The sequence below is a fragment of the Asterias amurensis genome, chromosome 15 (assembly GCF_032118995.1).
Source record: "Asterias amurensis chromosome 15, ASM3211899v1".
NCBI classification, from domain to species: domain Eukaryota; kingdom Metazoa; phylum Echinodermata; class Asteroidea; order Forcipulatida; family Asteriidae; genus Asterias; species Asterias amurensis.
In genome coordinates this window covers 13,810,936-13,828,352 of record NC_092662.1, presented here as the reverse complement: position 1 = coordinate 13,828,352, position 17,417 = coordinate 13,810,936, and the positions used below count along the sequence as shown (strand labels likewise).

Sequence of the window (17,417 nt, the reverse complement as noted above, 5' to 3'; positions counted from 1 at the left end):
AAAAGCAGAGCTGGCAACTCTCCCTGATTCTTCTGAAAATTCCCGTTAAAATAAAACCAGTCTTTCCATGTTGTGATGAACAAATTTGAAAAAATCTCCCTGATTAGGAACATTTTACCCCTATTTTAATATGTTTACCATATAGCAGTGTGTTTGTGCCGTGCAATACTTTTAGAACCACAGGGAACAAATAGCGTACAACGGCAGAGCTGGCAACTCTCCCTAATTTTGCTAAAAGTTCCCCGAAAATAAACCAATCTTTTCATGTTTCTAAAGAACAAATTTTATTTTTGTTTTCCCTGATTAGGGACATTTCCCCCAGATTAACATTTTGATGTCATTGATTGCCGTATAGGCCTATAGGCAATGTGTTTGTGCTGTGGAATACTTTTAGAACCATGGGGAATATTAGTGTGCAAAAGCAACTCTCCCTGATAATGCTGAAAGTTTATAAATTTGTCCCCCTATTATGTTGAAAGTAATTCTAAATATCTCCCAGCTTGTTGTACAAATCTTCCTGATTGCATGATGTAAATAATGGCAGCTCTGGTATTTTTGTCTGTTTACAAATGGTCATAGTGTAGAAAATTCACCCAAATAAACTTTAAAATAATAAAATGAAAAATCAGCATTGAAGAAACGACTTTAAAAAACTCAAGGTTTTAAATGAAAGTTAACTTCTAGAATTAATTGATTAAAGGGTTTGGGTACTTATGGTTAGACACAAAACACAATGTCTACATATTTACATTTAACTAATACAAGGTTTAATGTAGAAAGATTCCCTTAAAATATTACTTGCTGAGGTAATGTAGTGTTTGAGAAATGAGTTTAAACAATTTCACTAAAATAATTTTTGTCTGATAGGTCCTGAAATCTTTGCTCCGTGATTTTCCCCAAAAACTAATGAAGCTGAAACTTCTACAGGTAAATTATATCATACATGTCATCTTCAATCACAGTGAGTAGGGATTCATGCCATGGCCAAAAACTTGATCTACAAAAGGTATCAAAACCCTTCACAACCTAGAAAAACTAATATTTACAACTTCTAGACAGCACACAATACATGTGACATTTCCAGCACTTCTTCTTTTGAACTCAAAGTTTACTTCCAAAATAATACAAGACCTTGGTTTATACTCTTGGTATCCAGCGTTTGTGGCATTTGGAATTCCCACAGGCGCACACACAGCTCTCGCAAACCACGTAAGAATGTTTTGATAAATGTTAGCAAATGTTCTGGCGGAATGAGTTCTTCCATGGATGATGTGGTTGGAAATTCCTTCCGATGCATAACATGATCTGTGATATGTATTTTTAAAGAAGCAGTGTAGTTATGTTGACAGGCCTGTATGCTTCGTTTTTGAAAGGGCAAGGGCACCAAGGCATTTTCTTCTTGGTAAAAGGCACCCTATGATGAAATTGCAAATTTCTATTGGAGCATTTGAAGGGCACCAAGGCAATGACCAGGGGACACAGAGGCAATCGCCTTCGTTGCCTCCGTGAAGTATCGGGCCTGTGTTGACTTTCGCAGAAATTTAATCGAAAAGCTGTTAATCTGAAAGCTCATAAACTATCGCCTTGAGTACCTTGTTTGGTAGATATGTGCGCTATATAAGACTTCGATATTATTATTATTATTATTATTATTATTATTATTCCAAATATCCAGAGAATAACATAATTTTTAACACAATATAATAAACCGTATGTATACATCTAATTGACCTGCACGGTTGATTAAAAGGTCATTAAATAAAATAAAAAAATTGATATCAACAAATATATCTATGTTATACTTGGAAAACGAGTTTATCTTTTTGCCAAAAAATTCTCTAGACCACTCTTGATCAATAAACACCATTTACCAGGGGCTCCAAAATTGTATGCAAATGTAATGTTAACAAACCCATACAAATTACACTTATGACCTTATCTTTCCGAGCAGACGGTATTGATTTGGAATGTTTTCATTTTGGAGATAATTAATTGGCAACTATGATTATTGCTATAGATTTGAAAAAAAATAAGCATTTAGCAATAAGAATGTACCGGGTGGAATGTTGAAAGCAGGCAGTTAATACCAGGTGGGCTTATGGGGGATGAAAAGATCTTATGCCTTAAAGGCAGTAGACACTATTGGTAATTACTCAAAATAACTATTAGCATAAAACTTCACTTGGTAACGAGTAATGGGGAGAGGTTGATGGTATAAAACATTGTGAGAAACGTCTCCCTCTTTAGTGCCATAGTTTTAAAGAAAGAAGTAATTTTCCACGAATTTTAGAACTTGAGGTCTCGAAATCAACCATCTAAACGCACACAACTTCGTGTGACAAGGGTGTTTTTTCTTTCATTATTATCTTGCAACTTCGACGACCAATTGAGCTCAAATTTTCACAGGTTTGTTGTTTCATGCATATGTTGAGATACACCAAGTGAGAAGACTGGTCTTTGACAATTATTAATAGTGTCCACTCTCTTTAAAATCTGCTGATATCTTTTTCTGGCATGTATTTTCAGCGACCGTACTCTCCCTTTAAATTTGCGGTGCATTTTGCCCAAACCTCTCGCGGGAGACATCCGATATTAAAAGACCAGGTATCAATCTCGTAATCTCGATTGAGTTTGACAGAATTGTTTGTCCAGACCAGAAGCATCACCAGGATCTCCACTGTTTATTGTTCCTAACATCGGTCGAAATATTTCTTGTGTTCATACAAAGTGTTTACGGTAATAAGACAGTCTGTGTTTATCTCAGACGAAAAGTATTATGATGATTGTAAAGTTTGAGAAAAAATTGACGATTACAAATGTTGATACATAGTTAACAGTTTGTGTACATGTAGGTGCAGACAACATGTGCAGGGGTTGAAAAAAATGTTTTAATATTTCTTGTGTTCATACGAAGTGTTTACGGTAATAAGACAGTCTGTGTTTATCTCGGACGAAAAGTGTTATGATGATTGTAAAGTTTGAGAAAAAATTGACGATTGCAAATGTTGATACATAGTTAACAGTTTGTGTACATGTAGGTGCAGACAACATGTGCAGGGGTTGAAAAAAATGTTTTAATATTTCTTGTGTTCATACGAAGTGTTTACGGTAATAAGACAGTCTGTGTTTATCTCAGACGAAAAGTATTATGATGATTGTAAAGTTTGAGGAAAAATTGACGATTACAAATGTTGATACATAGTTAACAGTTTGTGTACATGTAGGTGCAGACAACATGTGCAGGGGTTGAAAAAAATGTTTTAATATTTCTTGTGTTCATACGAAGTGTTTACGGTAATCAGACAGTCTGTGTTTATCTTGGACAACAAGTATTTTGATGATAGGAGAGCTTGGGTAAAAATTGAGGACTGCAAAATATGTGGATACATACATTGCCAGGTGCAGACAACATGTGCAGGGGTTGGAAAAAACGTTCACTTAAAAAGAATTCGAGACATCATCGATTTGTACAACATGTGTTAACAAAAATTTCAAGGCTTCAAAAAATATTATTTTGTTTACCAAACATTTAGTCACTTTATGGACCTTTTTTCACAGGTTAGTTTAATTGTATTTACATTTATAGTTTTGAAACAATCAGATAATAATATTTTGATTTATGCAATTTATCATAGACATTAAACCATGGTTAAACCAATGTTTGTATGAGAGAGATTGGCTGTTGCCAGCTTAGTGTTTATATCCCCTTGTGTGAGTTTGCCAAGTTCCCTTGATGGGAAGATCATCTAAACAAACAAACAAACAAAAACAGACAATCCACATGACTTGAATAAGTATTGTCGTCTAGTTACTCAATCACAACTTCTTGATTTGTGCAATTCTTAACCAAAGATGTTAAACCATGGTTAAACCAATGTTTGTATGAGAGAGATTGGCTGATGCCAGCTTGGTGTTTATATCCCCTTGTGGAGTTTGCCAAGTTCCCTTGATGGGAAGATCATCTAAACAAACAAACATGGTTCCAAAAACCAAAGGTACACTTTGCCTTTAATGACTTCGAGCAAGTTTGGGTGAGCGACTAGAACTGACCAGAGCCGTATGTTGGGAACCAGAAACTGTGACGCAGCTCTCGAATTGACCATAGTAAACCATGCTCCAGTGCTGGTTCAATATCATCAATCTCCCTGTGCTCTATGGTTTCTGGTTAGTCTAGTCGAGTCTAGTCGCACCCGAACTTGCTTTTAGTAGCAGGTTCTATAGGCCCTTTTCGAAACCACGGCTTTGGCTTTGGATTCAGCTTCAGGCTCCGTCCTCTCATCCGAGGCCCTGAGCGTGTATGTAAAGCATGCGCAATTGTCAAAACAACCGTGGTTTCAAAGAGGGCCATAATTTCAAAAAAATGCTACAGTGGGTTTGATGGGATTCCCCGTGAGTTTATAACGACAACTCTTAACTTTCTCTACCACCTCAACCCTCAATGTATCAAAGAGCTACCAGGGTTCACCTTACTGAATGACACCCAACCTCCAGAAAAAAAGTCTCATCAGCAGGGGAAAATATCAAATTTATAGTTCATGCCCCGCTGAAACGCAAGACATGTGCGTCTACGAGATTTATACCCTGGGAAAGCAACTACCAGTGTTTTTCTTGCCTCATTTGTACTGTAGTGAAAGATTTATGCTGGAATACCATTTGCGGCCATTCCAATTTGTGATATTGCACAGAAGCTTTTAAGGTCCACACATGGTGTTGATATTTTGGCAAGGGTTTTTGTCCTTAATGGGTGGAATTTTTTAGGGGGGAAAAAATCAAAGTTCCCGAAAATTCTCAAGTGGATTGAATAATTTAGAATGACAGTTTAAAAGGATTGTTTGGTAGACCAATGATTTTCATATGAGCATACAAACAAATATTTGGATAGCTAAACTTCAAGAAAATTGTACCTTATGTCATGCATGTTTTGTGTGGTTTTTGTTGCTGTTTTTTTTTTATTCAAAAAGCATCCAGCCCTGGAACTTGGAGGCCACAGAGGCCATGACCTGACCTTAGTGCCCCTTTGAATGTTCCCCATAGACTTCCAGATTTTCCAATAGAAGTACCTTTTGCAATTACAATGGCCTTGCCCTGTCAAAGATGAAATATCATGTTTTATTTCGTCCCCTTGTTTTGGTTCGTCAAAAAGACAGAATTGAGCATGATATTAAAAAGCATTTATAGTGGACTTTTGATTCCCCCAAAACTGCATTATAACTATTCTTTAAGCATAGAGAATAGTCATCCAACCAACACACTTTGTTTTTATGATCAAACACACTCTCGCTCCTAGTTGTTTAACGTAACCCTCCTCCTGACGGCGAAGAGGGTTACGACGGCAAAGAGGTTTTCGTTATCGCAACTATCTCGCTCCTTGAAAGAAGTTTAGATTCACACCCTGTGACAGCTGGGGTTGGGCTGGTCAGGCCCCTGTTTTGATAGTGATGTCAGCCATGCAAATCTTCTCCAGTAGCTTATTGGTCAAGACAGTTCAGACATTATTTACATAGTTTTAACCACATGCTTAGCATCAATCTGGGGGTGGTGTGGTGTGGTACGGTACAGGAATGAGTATAGGAATGTGTTATGACAGCTTGACAACTGGGATGGTTTCCAAATATTGCCAAAGGGGAGATCATGTTATCAAAGGTGATGTAACAACGGACTGGATTAAATTATTTTGTTAAAGGGAATGTTAAGGCGGAGTGTCGGGAATTTTAGAATGTGGGTTCGAATCCTGGTCTTATTCATCTTGTCTTGTCGAATAATAATAACAATAATAGTAATAATTTATTGATCTTTAATTGTGCTCTCTCCAGGACCAGCCTGTTCGAGGGCACATGACAGCAAAAATTGCAAAAGATTAAGAAAATGACATACAATAAGTGAAAAGTTTAAAAAGAACACCCGTAAAAAAATATAAGCAAAGTAGATACAAGTTTACAAGCGAAAAATACAGTACCTTCAAAAGTGTACATTTCAGACTATTAACTTAGGGTACGTTTTGGCTGCGATCCTAACCCCAAATAAGATTGAACTTTGGTTGAGCATTTTTTTTGCAGGTTCAGTTAAATTGCAGTGACACGTCTGTTCCGACCAGGCTCAGTTTCAAGATGGCAGACTCTAAAAACCACTCCAAAAATCAATGGAGTTCATTTAATAATGAAATACGCTGGAGCATAACAAGATAAATAATGTTGATAAAATTGCAAGGACTATTAGTTGCATCTGTTTTGGGCCATCTGGTTTGGGCCATCGTGGCTGTGGCTGCTGAATGCACTGTAGCACCATAGAGTAAGGAGCTACCATAGAGTTGTCCTTACTCGATGGTGATACATAATTTGGTCTCAGAAGAATTCATAACTTCAATAATAATTTTTCTGTTAAAATGTATACTAAGCGCCTTGAGTACCTTGTTGATAGATACAGCGCTATATACGACTTTGATGTTATTATTATTATACACACATATACATGTACCTGAATATAGAACAAACATACATGTAGGCCTATATGCAAAGTTTGAAATATCATTGTTTAAACAGCAAATAATATCAAATATTAATCAGTTAGAGAAATTGGAGTCTCTTGGACCGGATTCCAATGAAATATTTATTAGGCGCGGCTCTTAATAAATTCCAGAACCATCGCTTAGGGTTATGTCTTGTGTGAACCAGGGGCTCAACCTTGTACTTGGACTAATTATTCCATCCCAGGGGCGGCGTAATTCTACTTGTAGTTTTCCCCCCTGCACCTGCACACACCAGCATTGATTGACGTCTTATTAGAAATCTCCCGCCTGAAGGTGCATTTGGAACTTCGGGAATCAGGTTACATCATTTGGAATTCAGTGGTAAAAAAATTACCGGTTGCAAGCCCCAGTGCCTCTGTGCATAGAGCACTCTCCCTGTGCAAGGTTTAAAGGATTTGGGTACTTTTTCAAAATGTCCATAGATTTACATTAAACTTTCAGGGTTTGAAGATAATGATAGTGGAAAGCTTCCCTTCAAATCTTACTTACTGAGGTGCTGTAGTTTTTGAGAAATGAGTAAAACAATGTCATGAAAATACGTTTGTAATGATTAAAATAATTTTCATCTCGTGAGGCGAAAATTATTTTCATGACAGTGTTTTACTCATTTCCCAAAAACTACAGCACCTCAGCACGTAGTATTTTCAGGGAAGCTTTCTACTATCATTATCTTCAAATTGTGTAAGTTTAGTGTAAATCTGTGGACATTGTGTTTTTTGTCCTATAAAAGTTACATAGACCCTTTAAGCCAAGATTTGGTAAAAAAATATTTAAACAAATGTACATATGTACAGTATGGCAACCGATAGGTTGAAATGTAGGGGTCAGAATTAAGTTTATTTTCTTGGTAGTCAGCAGGGCTAGTCACCCAGAATTTTTAGTAGCCCTGATGAGATTTTGGTAGCCCGAAAAACATGTCATGAGTCACAACACAAATTGGTCACCAAAAGTATTTCGTTTTACAATACCATCAGCACTGTTCATTGGTGTTTGTGATGTTGATTTGTGTAATATTTTTCCACTAGCCCGTGTCGGGCTATCAAACTGGAAAAATGAGTAGCTTCGCTGTAAATCTGGTAGTCCTTGGATAGCAGGCTAGTGGCAATTTCGACCCCTGAATTGCACTGGTACAAAATATAAAATTACTTTAAAAGTAGCTTACGGTTTTAACACATAATTGGTAATTTAATAAGCAAATTATAAACAATAAAAACACCTGACAATCAATCAGCACAATACCATTAAGAATTATTATTATTATTATTTATTTGACCTCAACAGTACAAGTACAGAAAATACAAACAAGGCAACGGAAAACCCATAACAGAAACGACAACGCTACAAAACATTAAGAGTAAACAAAAAAGACAAATAAGTGAAAAATAAATAAATAAGTCAATTAATTAATCAAACAAGCAGTCAATCAATAAATAATTCAAAAAATTATTAAGTGAATAAATAAACAATAAAACAAGTAAGTAAACAAACGAGCAAAAAATAAAAAGTAATGAAATAAAGTAATTAAATAAAATAAATAAATAAATAAATAAATAAATAAGTAAACAACTTAACAAAATAGAAAATAAATAAATAAATAGATGTGATGTAAATAGACTGTGACTTTAAAAAAAAAAATAACAGAATCAAAGGACACTTTAATGATAGAAAAACCATCATTATGAGATAGTAAACCAGTCCTTCAATCAACAACCCGAGCACATGATGCAAAAATGCTTTTAAAAAGAGTCAAGTTTGAAGGCTAAGAGGGCCTTGACTTTACAATTGAATTACTTGTAACCCTGTATCGAATTTCCTTGGTTATGCTCTGTTTGTTTTGATGCTTGTGTGTGAGTGTGAATCGACACTTAACAGTGTAACCTGAAAATGGGTTGTGATTTTGTTTTGTTTAGTGTGCCAATGGTATAGCGCCCTCTTCTGTTTAGAATTATCCAGTCAGAATTACTTGCATTTTCTTGTTTCACTTCTGTAGAGCAGCCTGTGTACTTGTGTACTGTGAACTTGGCTTTTGAAAGGGCAAGGGCACAAAGGCATTTTCTCCTTGGTCAAGGGCACCCTAATGTACATATGAGGAAATTGTAAAATTCTACTGGAGCATTTCAAGGGCACCAAGGCAATAACCAGGGGGCATGGAGGCAATTGCATGTGTTGCCTCCGCGAAGTATGCCAAGCACTTATACAGCAAGTGTCCAATTTAGATAGATAGATAGATAGATAGCTAGATAGATAAAAGGTTAATTGACAATAGCCATCACAGCATAAAAACTGAATTGCAACTATGATACAATATTTTAAAAAGATTAAAAGGACATCATTAAGAGAACAACAATTTATATACAAAAATTGTTAAATAAAATTCACAAGCAAACAGGGAATAAAATTAAACAGCAACCACACACCTTGGGCAAGACACACACCAAACCAGCACACACAAAAAGGAACAAAAATGCACACACACAGCAATTTACATTGCTGTAAGAAGAAAAATGTGCTAAGCAAATTGTTCTGCTGGGCAAAAATTAGTTGGGAATTAGTCATGAGCAATACAAAATGAGAAGCACTCAAATAGTGACAAGCTGTGTGTTTGCAAGTTGCACACCCTGACGTCAGTGCATATTTTCTGACCTTTAACAAATTGCTACGAAACAGTCTTTTACATTGGATATGACATGCGTTTTTTTAATGTAGCTAAGTGAAATTATGCAGAAGGTTTATTTCATGTAGTCCAGACACCTGTCCCTGTCCCTGTCCGAAAAATTATTTGGTCTTCAGGGCCAAAAATGTCAAAATAATTAATGCTAAGGTCACTAACTCCAATTTGCTTGAATTCTTTTCAATATTTAGTTATCACACAAGCGCTAATGGAATACGGAAAAATATAGCGCTTCTGCATCCCATATCCAACAGTCACTCGTTTTTGGAAAGTTAACAATTTCAAGCAAACATTTTTTTCATACATGTAGATCCTTTTTTGGGGTTGGCAACCAGTTTGCAAACAGCTAAAGCCCGGGTCATACTTCCTGCAAATGCGAATGCGAAGCAAATGTTGACGTCACAAAAATCGCAACGAATATTCGCAGCAGTTCAGCTCCGTTCAACTCACTCGCGAATATCGCTGCGAAAGGATAGCTGTGTAACGTCAAATTCATGTCAAATTCGCTTCGCATTCGCATTCGCAGGAAGTATGAACCGGGCTTAATTCTATGTTCTCAATTTCCAGTGTCAGTGATAGTAATCCATGTAACTTACATTGTAGGATATGAATTTGATATTTCCTTCATGTTTCCTCCCTGCAAATTCATACTTCCGAGCTGTCTCATCCATGGCTCGATCGTTGCAGGTCATCATTTTGTTTGATACGCCATTCCAATTTGTGTCACTTCTATTTTTCCCCGCAGGCCAATCCGGAGTCACCATGGCCTTCCATCTGACCATAGAGAACTGGCTCAAGGCTCTGGAGCTGGAGCAGTATGTGCCTATGTTCCTGCAGTACCAGGCCGTGGAGGTAAGCACTCAATTCTTCTTTTTAATCCCTGTTGGAGAATCAAATTGCAGGATCTTAAAGGCAGTGGACACTATTGGTAATTACTTAAAATAATTATGAGCATAAAACCTTTCTTGGTGACGAGTAATGGGTAGAGGTTAATGGTATAAAACATTGTGAGAAATGGCTCCCTCTGAAGTGCCATAGTTTTCGAGAAAAGAAGTAATTTTCCACGAATTTGATTTCAAGACCTCAGATTTAGAACTTGAGGTCTCGAAATCAACCATCTAAACGCACGCAACTTTGTGTGACAAAGGTGTTTTTTCTTTCATTATTATCTCGCAACTTCGATGACCGATTGAGCTCAAATTTTCACAGGTTTGTTCATTTATGTATATGATGAGATACACCAAGTGAGAAGACTGGTCTTTGACAATTACCAATAGTGTCCACTGTCTTTAAACCAGGCCTGATCCTGCTGTTGGCATTTAGGGTCCAATCAGAATGGTAAATGTTTCAACATTTCAATTTCACTTTCCAAGTAATATGCCTGTGATTTTTTTTTTCTTCACAGAACTCGGGTCAGTACTGAGTATTAATAACACACATCGGTGTGAATGGGTAAAAACAAAACATATTCATTTCAATTTTCTTTCCGAAATTGTGGCTGGGTGGGTCAAAAGAAAAAACTGAAAATCAAAGTTCAGTTTTTCGATGTGGGAGGAAAACTCTGACTGTGGAAAACAAGCACCATTGGACAAATGAAAAAATAGACGAAGTACCCAGCTGGCCAAGATTGTCAATTTCCTTTTTGATTAAACTACAAAGTAAAAGGTGTTTCTTAAAGCTATGAAAAGCCATTGAAAACTACTGATGTTGGAGACTGTCGATCTAAAATGTCTGGTTCATTCGAGGTATTGGTTTGTTCTTCAATGTCTATTATTATATTATGAAGCCATTCAATATTTAAAAATCAATTTTTTGTTAACATTCCTTGACTATTCTGAATGGACCCTTACACTAGCTGTTATTGTTAATGTATATTGCATGGCTCTGCTTACCGCCGAATTTCTGCACTAGCTGTGTAAGCGCAGAATGCCTAGTAATGTGGAGTTCAAGCACAAGCCAAATTTCCTTGCTGACCCGTGAAATACACTTGGCGAAAGCGCAGAATTCCCTGCTTCCGCAAGCGCTGGTTATTTGCTTACGGTAAGCAGAGCTATGAAATTGGGCCCAGTCATTTAGCCGTTGGTAACCTGTTTCTGCTAAGCAATACTTTTCTGTGCTCTGCAAGTTTTGTGCTTACAAGCTTTGATAAAATGGGGCCCAGATCAGGTCCAGGGTCCTATCCACCCTTTCTGGATCCAGTGTAAACATGGCCCTCTGGTCACTTCACTGGAACCATGCAGTCTGTGTAGTGTTATGCAATTAAGTCCATTGTAATCCTGCCTTTTCAAAAGCAATAATCCCCTATCCACTCCCACCACAAGCTGAGAGGACAGGGCCAGTAGTTATCATTTCAGTGGTTGCTATACTGATGCTGACTAGTGGGTTAAGGATATGGAGTTGGAATTTAGTTAACTGTGCTGTTCATCGTGTCCGTTAGTGTAAGTATTTAGGAGCATGGGTTGTTTTAGCTAGACCAATTTTAGTGGTGGGCCCCCCAAAAAAATCAAATTTTTGTCGAAGTCAACCAAGGCGAGCGGATGAACAAAATTATTCATGTTTATTTATAGGGCTATTATTGCTGAAGTGGGGCCACTGGTTTCCAAACTGTTTGCGTTATGGGGGGCCATGCAAAGTTGAATGGCTTTTTGACTGTGTTCTTTCACTGGTGATACTCCTTATCATTGGGCGCACAATGTATTTTGCTCTTAGAGTGCTGGGCAAAAATCTAGCACCGCCCACTGTGGCTACACTGTTGAGGAGTATGAAATGTAAACTGCGACATCACATACGAGCTTAGATTTCCTGGTGGCACAATTCGTACCATTCTTTAAGACCCAGCAGCCGATTTCACGAAACTTTATGCAACTGCGTAAGTCCACTTGCGCAACGTTTATGGCGCACGAAACTTTATGCAACTGCGTAAGTCCATTTGCGCAACGTTTATGGTGCAACTTACGCCATAAATGTTGCGCAAGTGGACTTACGCATTACGCCATAAACGTTGCGCAAGTGGACTTACGCAGTTGCGTCAACTTTCGTGAAATCGGCCCCTGGACACTATTGGCAGGTAATTGTCAAAGACCAGTCTTCTCACTCGGTGTATCTCAACATATGATTATAATTATTTTGAGTAATTACCAATAGTGTCCACTGCCTTTAATGGAAGAAAATATTCAATCTTATATCTTCTTTTAAAAAAAACAGGACAATCAACTGGGGTATTTTTTTACTTTGCCTTATTTAAATCGACACCGTAATTTTTCTAAAACTAATGTTTATTTATCAGAAAGATTCATGAGAAACTGTGTTTCACTGGATACCTTTGTTAATTGTCAAAGACCAGTATTCTCACTTGGTATATCCCAACAAGATGCCTAAAATAACAAACCTGTGAAAATTTGAACTCGATTGGTCATCGAGGTTGCAAGAGAATAATGAAAGAAAAAATGCCCTTGTCGCACAAGTTGTGTCCTTTCAGATGCTTGAATTCGAGACCTCAGCTGAGGTCTCGAATTCACTTCAAATATTTTTAGTGAGAAATTACCTCTTTCTCAAAAACTACGTTACTACAGAGGGAGCCATTCCTTACAATGTTTTATACTATCAACAGCTCTCCATTGCTCGTTACCAAGTAAGTTTTTATGCTAACGAATTATTTTAAGTAAATTACCAATTCGTTCTCTTTCTCCCGTCCTCAGAATATTCTGCATCTCTCAGAGCGACATCTGTCTGAGATAGGAGTGACCAACTCAGCGCATCGTGCCCGACTGGCATCGAACCTGGTGTACATCAGGGAGAAGCTCAAGCGGACCAGTATTGCAGGTAATTTAATAATATCAACATTTCCTACAGCTTTTCTCCCGCTGGAGAAATAAAAATAATAATAATAGCAATAATAATAACATGCATTTATGATATATGCGCTAAAATACATGGTTTCTAAGCGCTGAAACATAAAAGTAATAGTACGATCATAATAACTAACGTATCAGATAAAAAAAAATGCAGGGCTAGTCACTGAAAAAGTCAACCTTGTTCTCGGTCTTGATGTCTACATCTAAAAACAAACAAACAAAAAACAAACAAACAAACAAACAACCAAAAAGTACAAATACTTCTGTTTCAATACCCCTGGCTTTAAAGGCAGCGGACACTATTGGTAATTATTCAAAATTACGAGTAATGGGGAGAGGTTGATAGTGTAAAACATTGTGAGAAACGGCTCCCTCTTAAGTAACGTAGTTTTTGAGAAAGAAGTAATTTTCCACGAATTTGATTTCGAGACCTCAGAATTAGATTTTGAGGTCTCGAAATCAATCAAGGGTGTTTTTTCTTTCATTATTATCTCGCAACTTTGACAACCAATTGCGTTCAAATTTTCACAGGTTTGTTATTTTATGCATATATTGAGATACACCAAGTGAAAAGACTGGTCTTTGACAATTACCAATCGTGTTCAGTGCCTTTAAAGAGCCGTTTCTCACAATGTTGTATACCATCAAACTCTCCCCATTACTCGTCACCAAGAAAGGTTTTATGCTAATAATTATTTTGAGTTACTACCAATAGTGTCCACTGCCTTTAACTTCATATTAAATAGCTTTAGAGGCTTATAAGTTATACTACAAATATCTTTGTGATCATTAACATTCCATAGTTGTCCCTGAGTGAAGATGGAATGCATTTATTAAATCACTGTGATATATGGTTCAGTTTGTACTGATGATGTCAGTGCCCTGTTGGTTAGTTTTTTTTATTCCTTATCTTGACAACCATTTGAGTTCAAATTGTCACCGGTTTGTTATTGTGTGCATATGTTGAGATACACCAAGTGAGAAGACTGGTCTTTGACAATTACCAATAGTGTCCAGGGGTGGATTTCACAAAGAGTTAGGACTAGTCTTATCTTGAGTTAGGACCAGTTACTCATCCTAACTTAGGACTATCCATGCAATTTGTATATCTCCTAGAACTAGTCTAACTCTTTGTGAAATCGACCCTAGTGCCTTTAAGGTTTGAGAAACTGGAGATATTCATTTACGGAAACAAAAACATTCTTCCTTGAGCTGATGTTGTCTTGATGATGTCATCATGAGCTACCGAAGCATCTTGAAGAGGATATTCAAAGGTGTCCAGTGTCTTTAAAGAAGGGTTTTGTACACAATCTGTTGTCTAAACCGGAAGCCAGTGCTGCGGTGCAAGTCAGAGAAAATTAGTGAAACATGGTCACAGGTTAGGGTATCATTCTATGGCTTTGGTGCACATAAAGCAATGATGTACTATCCTTATGACACCTGCAAATTGGTCCGCACTTAAAAGTGCAAAGCTTGTTCTTTCTACCATCTGCCCACCCAGACTCGTGACACACTCTGTTCATTCTTGAATGGGTTTTTCTTTGGGTTGCATTCCAATTGGTGTTTGAGTTTCGACTAGGTCTATTTACCGACTGCAAATTACATTCCACTTAGGGTGGCTTTGTAGTGTGCATCATTGTGTGGAAAAAAAGTTCTATACATGCACAGGTACAAAAACCTCTCTGTGTTTGTCAGACAGGTGACGTCGTGTGCGTAACATTAGGTAAAGCTAGATGACGTACTTCCGAAAACATTCATTCAATTTCCTAATCCCCAGTGTATGTGTACACGCTTTTCATCGGTGGAATTTCATTTGCAGCAACTTTCTCTCACAGAAGAAAACTTTTCATAGAAAAGGGGAAAGTCTACAGAAATATTTTTAGCAGGATATGATTTAGGCATTACCCATAGAGGGCCCAATTTCATGGCTCTGCTCACCGCCGAATTCTGCGCTTACGATCAGCATTCTCCGAATTTCTGCGCTAGCTGTGTAGGGGAATAATGCCTAGTAACGTGGAGTATGCGTGCGCACAAGAAGCCAAAGATTCCCCGCTTACCTGTGAAATACGCTAACAGTAAGCGCGGAATTCTCTGCTTCCGCAAGCACTGACTCTTTGCTTACGATAAGCAGAGCCATGAAATTTGGCCCAGTGGAATTCCAGTAGGCCTTTTGCCATCTTCTCTAAATTGATTGGTTGTGTGGAATATTTACTATAGTAATACTACCAGACTTGTCCCCTGCGGTCTGAGGTAACCAAAGTAATTTGTTTCCAATGTCTTTTCCTTGTAAGAGATGAATGAGAAGAGTGATCTCCCTGCAGGGTGCACAGACTGAAATCTCAAAAACAGCTCCAGTCTCCGTGATTATAAATATAATACGCCGATGGAAATAAACACATGGATAATCAAATTCAAGTCATGTAACTGTATCCAGCTTGAGCTGATGATACCAAATAAATATCCCTGCTGTGTTGCCGATACAGGAAAAAGGTCATGATATGGTATATGGCTAGTCTTGATACAAGACACTTTTATTATGTTTTGCAACGCCACTTGATATGGGAGTCATGATTACACCAATAGAGGGCTTTCCCATGGCTCTATATCATTATGGTAGGCACTGGACACCTTTGGTAATTGTCAAAGACCAGTATTCTCACTTGGTGTATCCCAACCTATTCATAAAATAACAAGTCCTTGAAAATTTTGACTCAATTGGTCGTTGAAATTGCGAGAGAATTTATAAATGGAAGAAAAAACACCCTTGTTGAACCAGTTTGTGTGCTTTCAGATGCCTAATAAAAGGCCTCAGGTGAAAGATTACCTCTTTCTCAAAAACTAAGTTATTTCAAGCGAGCCGTTTCTCACAATGTTTTATACTACCAATAGCCCTCCATTGCTTGTTACCAAGTAAGTTTTTATACTAACAATTATTTTTAGTAATTACCAATAGTGTCTGGTGCCTTTAACATCCTAACGCTTACACCAAAGCAATTTTTTTTCTTTTCTACAGTAAGCACAAATATTTTACCATTATGAAATTGGGCCCAGGTTTATCTCTTCCCTGGGGCATGTAAGTAACCAGAAGAAGGAAAAAGTTCATCTTCTGGTCACTCAAATTCCCTCAGGGAAAAGACGTGCTCTAGTGACCTCATTGCCAGTCCCTAGTGTATACTGTGATTTAATGACATAGTGTCATCGACCGCCATATTTGATGATAAACAATAGAAAAGAGCACGCCTGTGTGCGCTGCGCACAACTCCTAACCAACGATACCCTTGCATGTGCGCTCATTTCATTAAAGATATTGGTCAATGACGTCATGTGCAATCCATCTATAGACCTTTTAATAATGGGGCTACCGTCTTGAATTACTCCCATTGAAATCAGTGGTTGGAAGGGCAAATAGTCTGGTCCATTTTCGGTATTTATATTGAAGCAATATGCATTGTGAAAGTGCATAGGCCTACAGGGACACAACAAATCTGCAATGAATGGATTGTAGAGCCATGGACTTACTTGAAATTGTTTAATAATTTTGTGATATACAACGTCCTTGTACCAAGACTAGGCACATGAGGCACATGGTCGTCTAATGTTACATTACTCATGCCAATTGTGCGTGCATGCATACTGCCTGTACAGTAGTTCATTGTAATTGTAATGTTATACTTCAACATTCCCACTTATAATGCCATAAGTGAAATACAACCAGTTTCATCAACTTCTCAGGTTTCTAATTTTGTTTAGTGAAAATGCTTTCCAAATACAAAGTTTCGTGTTTAATGGATTTGAGGTATAATGAAGTCTCCTGACGATGACTAGAGCAAGGTAGTCGAAACGTTGAGACCAATTCAAGAACTGACTCCGCGGTAGTACAGTTAATTTACGATCCTATAAGCTAAGGTAGTAGTCCCAGCCAATTTTCTATAGTAGTTAAAAAGCAGGACAGTTCTTTTCAGAACTGAGAAGTATCACGAACATCCGATAAATCTACTCCGCGGTAGTAGAATAAAGAAAGACAGTTCTCTAAGAATATTCTCTACCTGGCAAGTAGATACACACATGGTGTTACTGCAAACCAAATATATATTGATACCTCACCATGCAATGCCTCAAATCACATATAATAAAGTTCTTGTTCAAGCTACGCTTCATTCTCTGCCTGTCTACCCTACCACTACTATGTTAATTTTTAGTCTGTTTATTTATAAACTAGACATTTTGTTTCCCCCTATCCTTTTTACAGTGAGTTTTGTTTACTCTCATTGCTCTGTGTAATTGTTTTCATATTTGGCCTATAATAATAATAACACGTCCTAAAGTTCGATTACGCACAAGACTTTCAAAGTCTATTACATTTATC

At 37.4% G+C, this 17,417-nt stretch overlaps 1 protein-coding gene across 6 annotated transcripts in view; it reads left to right on the top strand.

Annotated features, from left to right (window-relative positions):
- The window catches only part of LOC139947875 (breast cancer anti-estrogen resistance protein 3 homolog), an 84,889-nt gene that overhangs the window by 49,426 nt on the left and 18,046 nt on the right, over positions 1-17,417 (top strand). For all 6 annotated transcript variants that reach the window (XM_071945705.1, XM_071945706.1, XM_071945710.1 and 3 more), the window contains 2 exons: positions 9,943-10,049; positions 12,896-13,019. In XM_071945705.1, the coding sequence (XP_071801806.1) occupies positions 9,943-10,049; positions 12,896-13,019 (231 nt within the window). The remainder of the gene's footprint in view (positions 1-9,942; positions 10,050-12,895; positions 13,020-17,417) is intronic.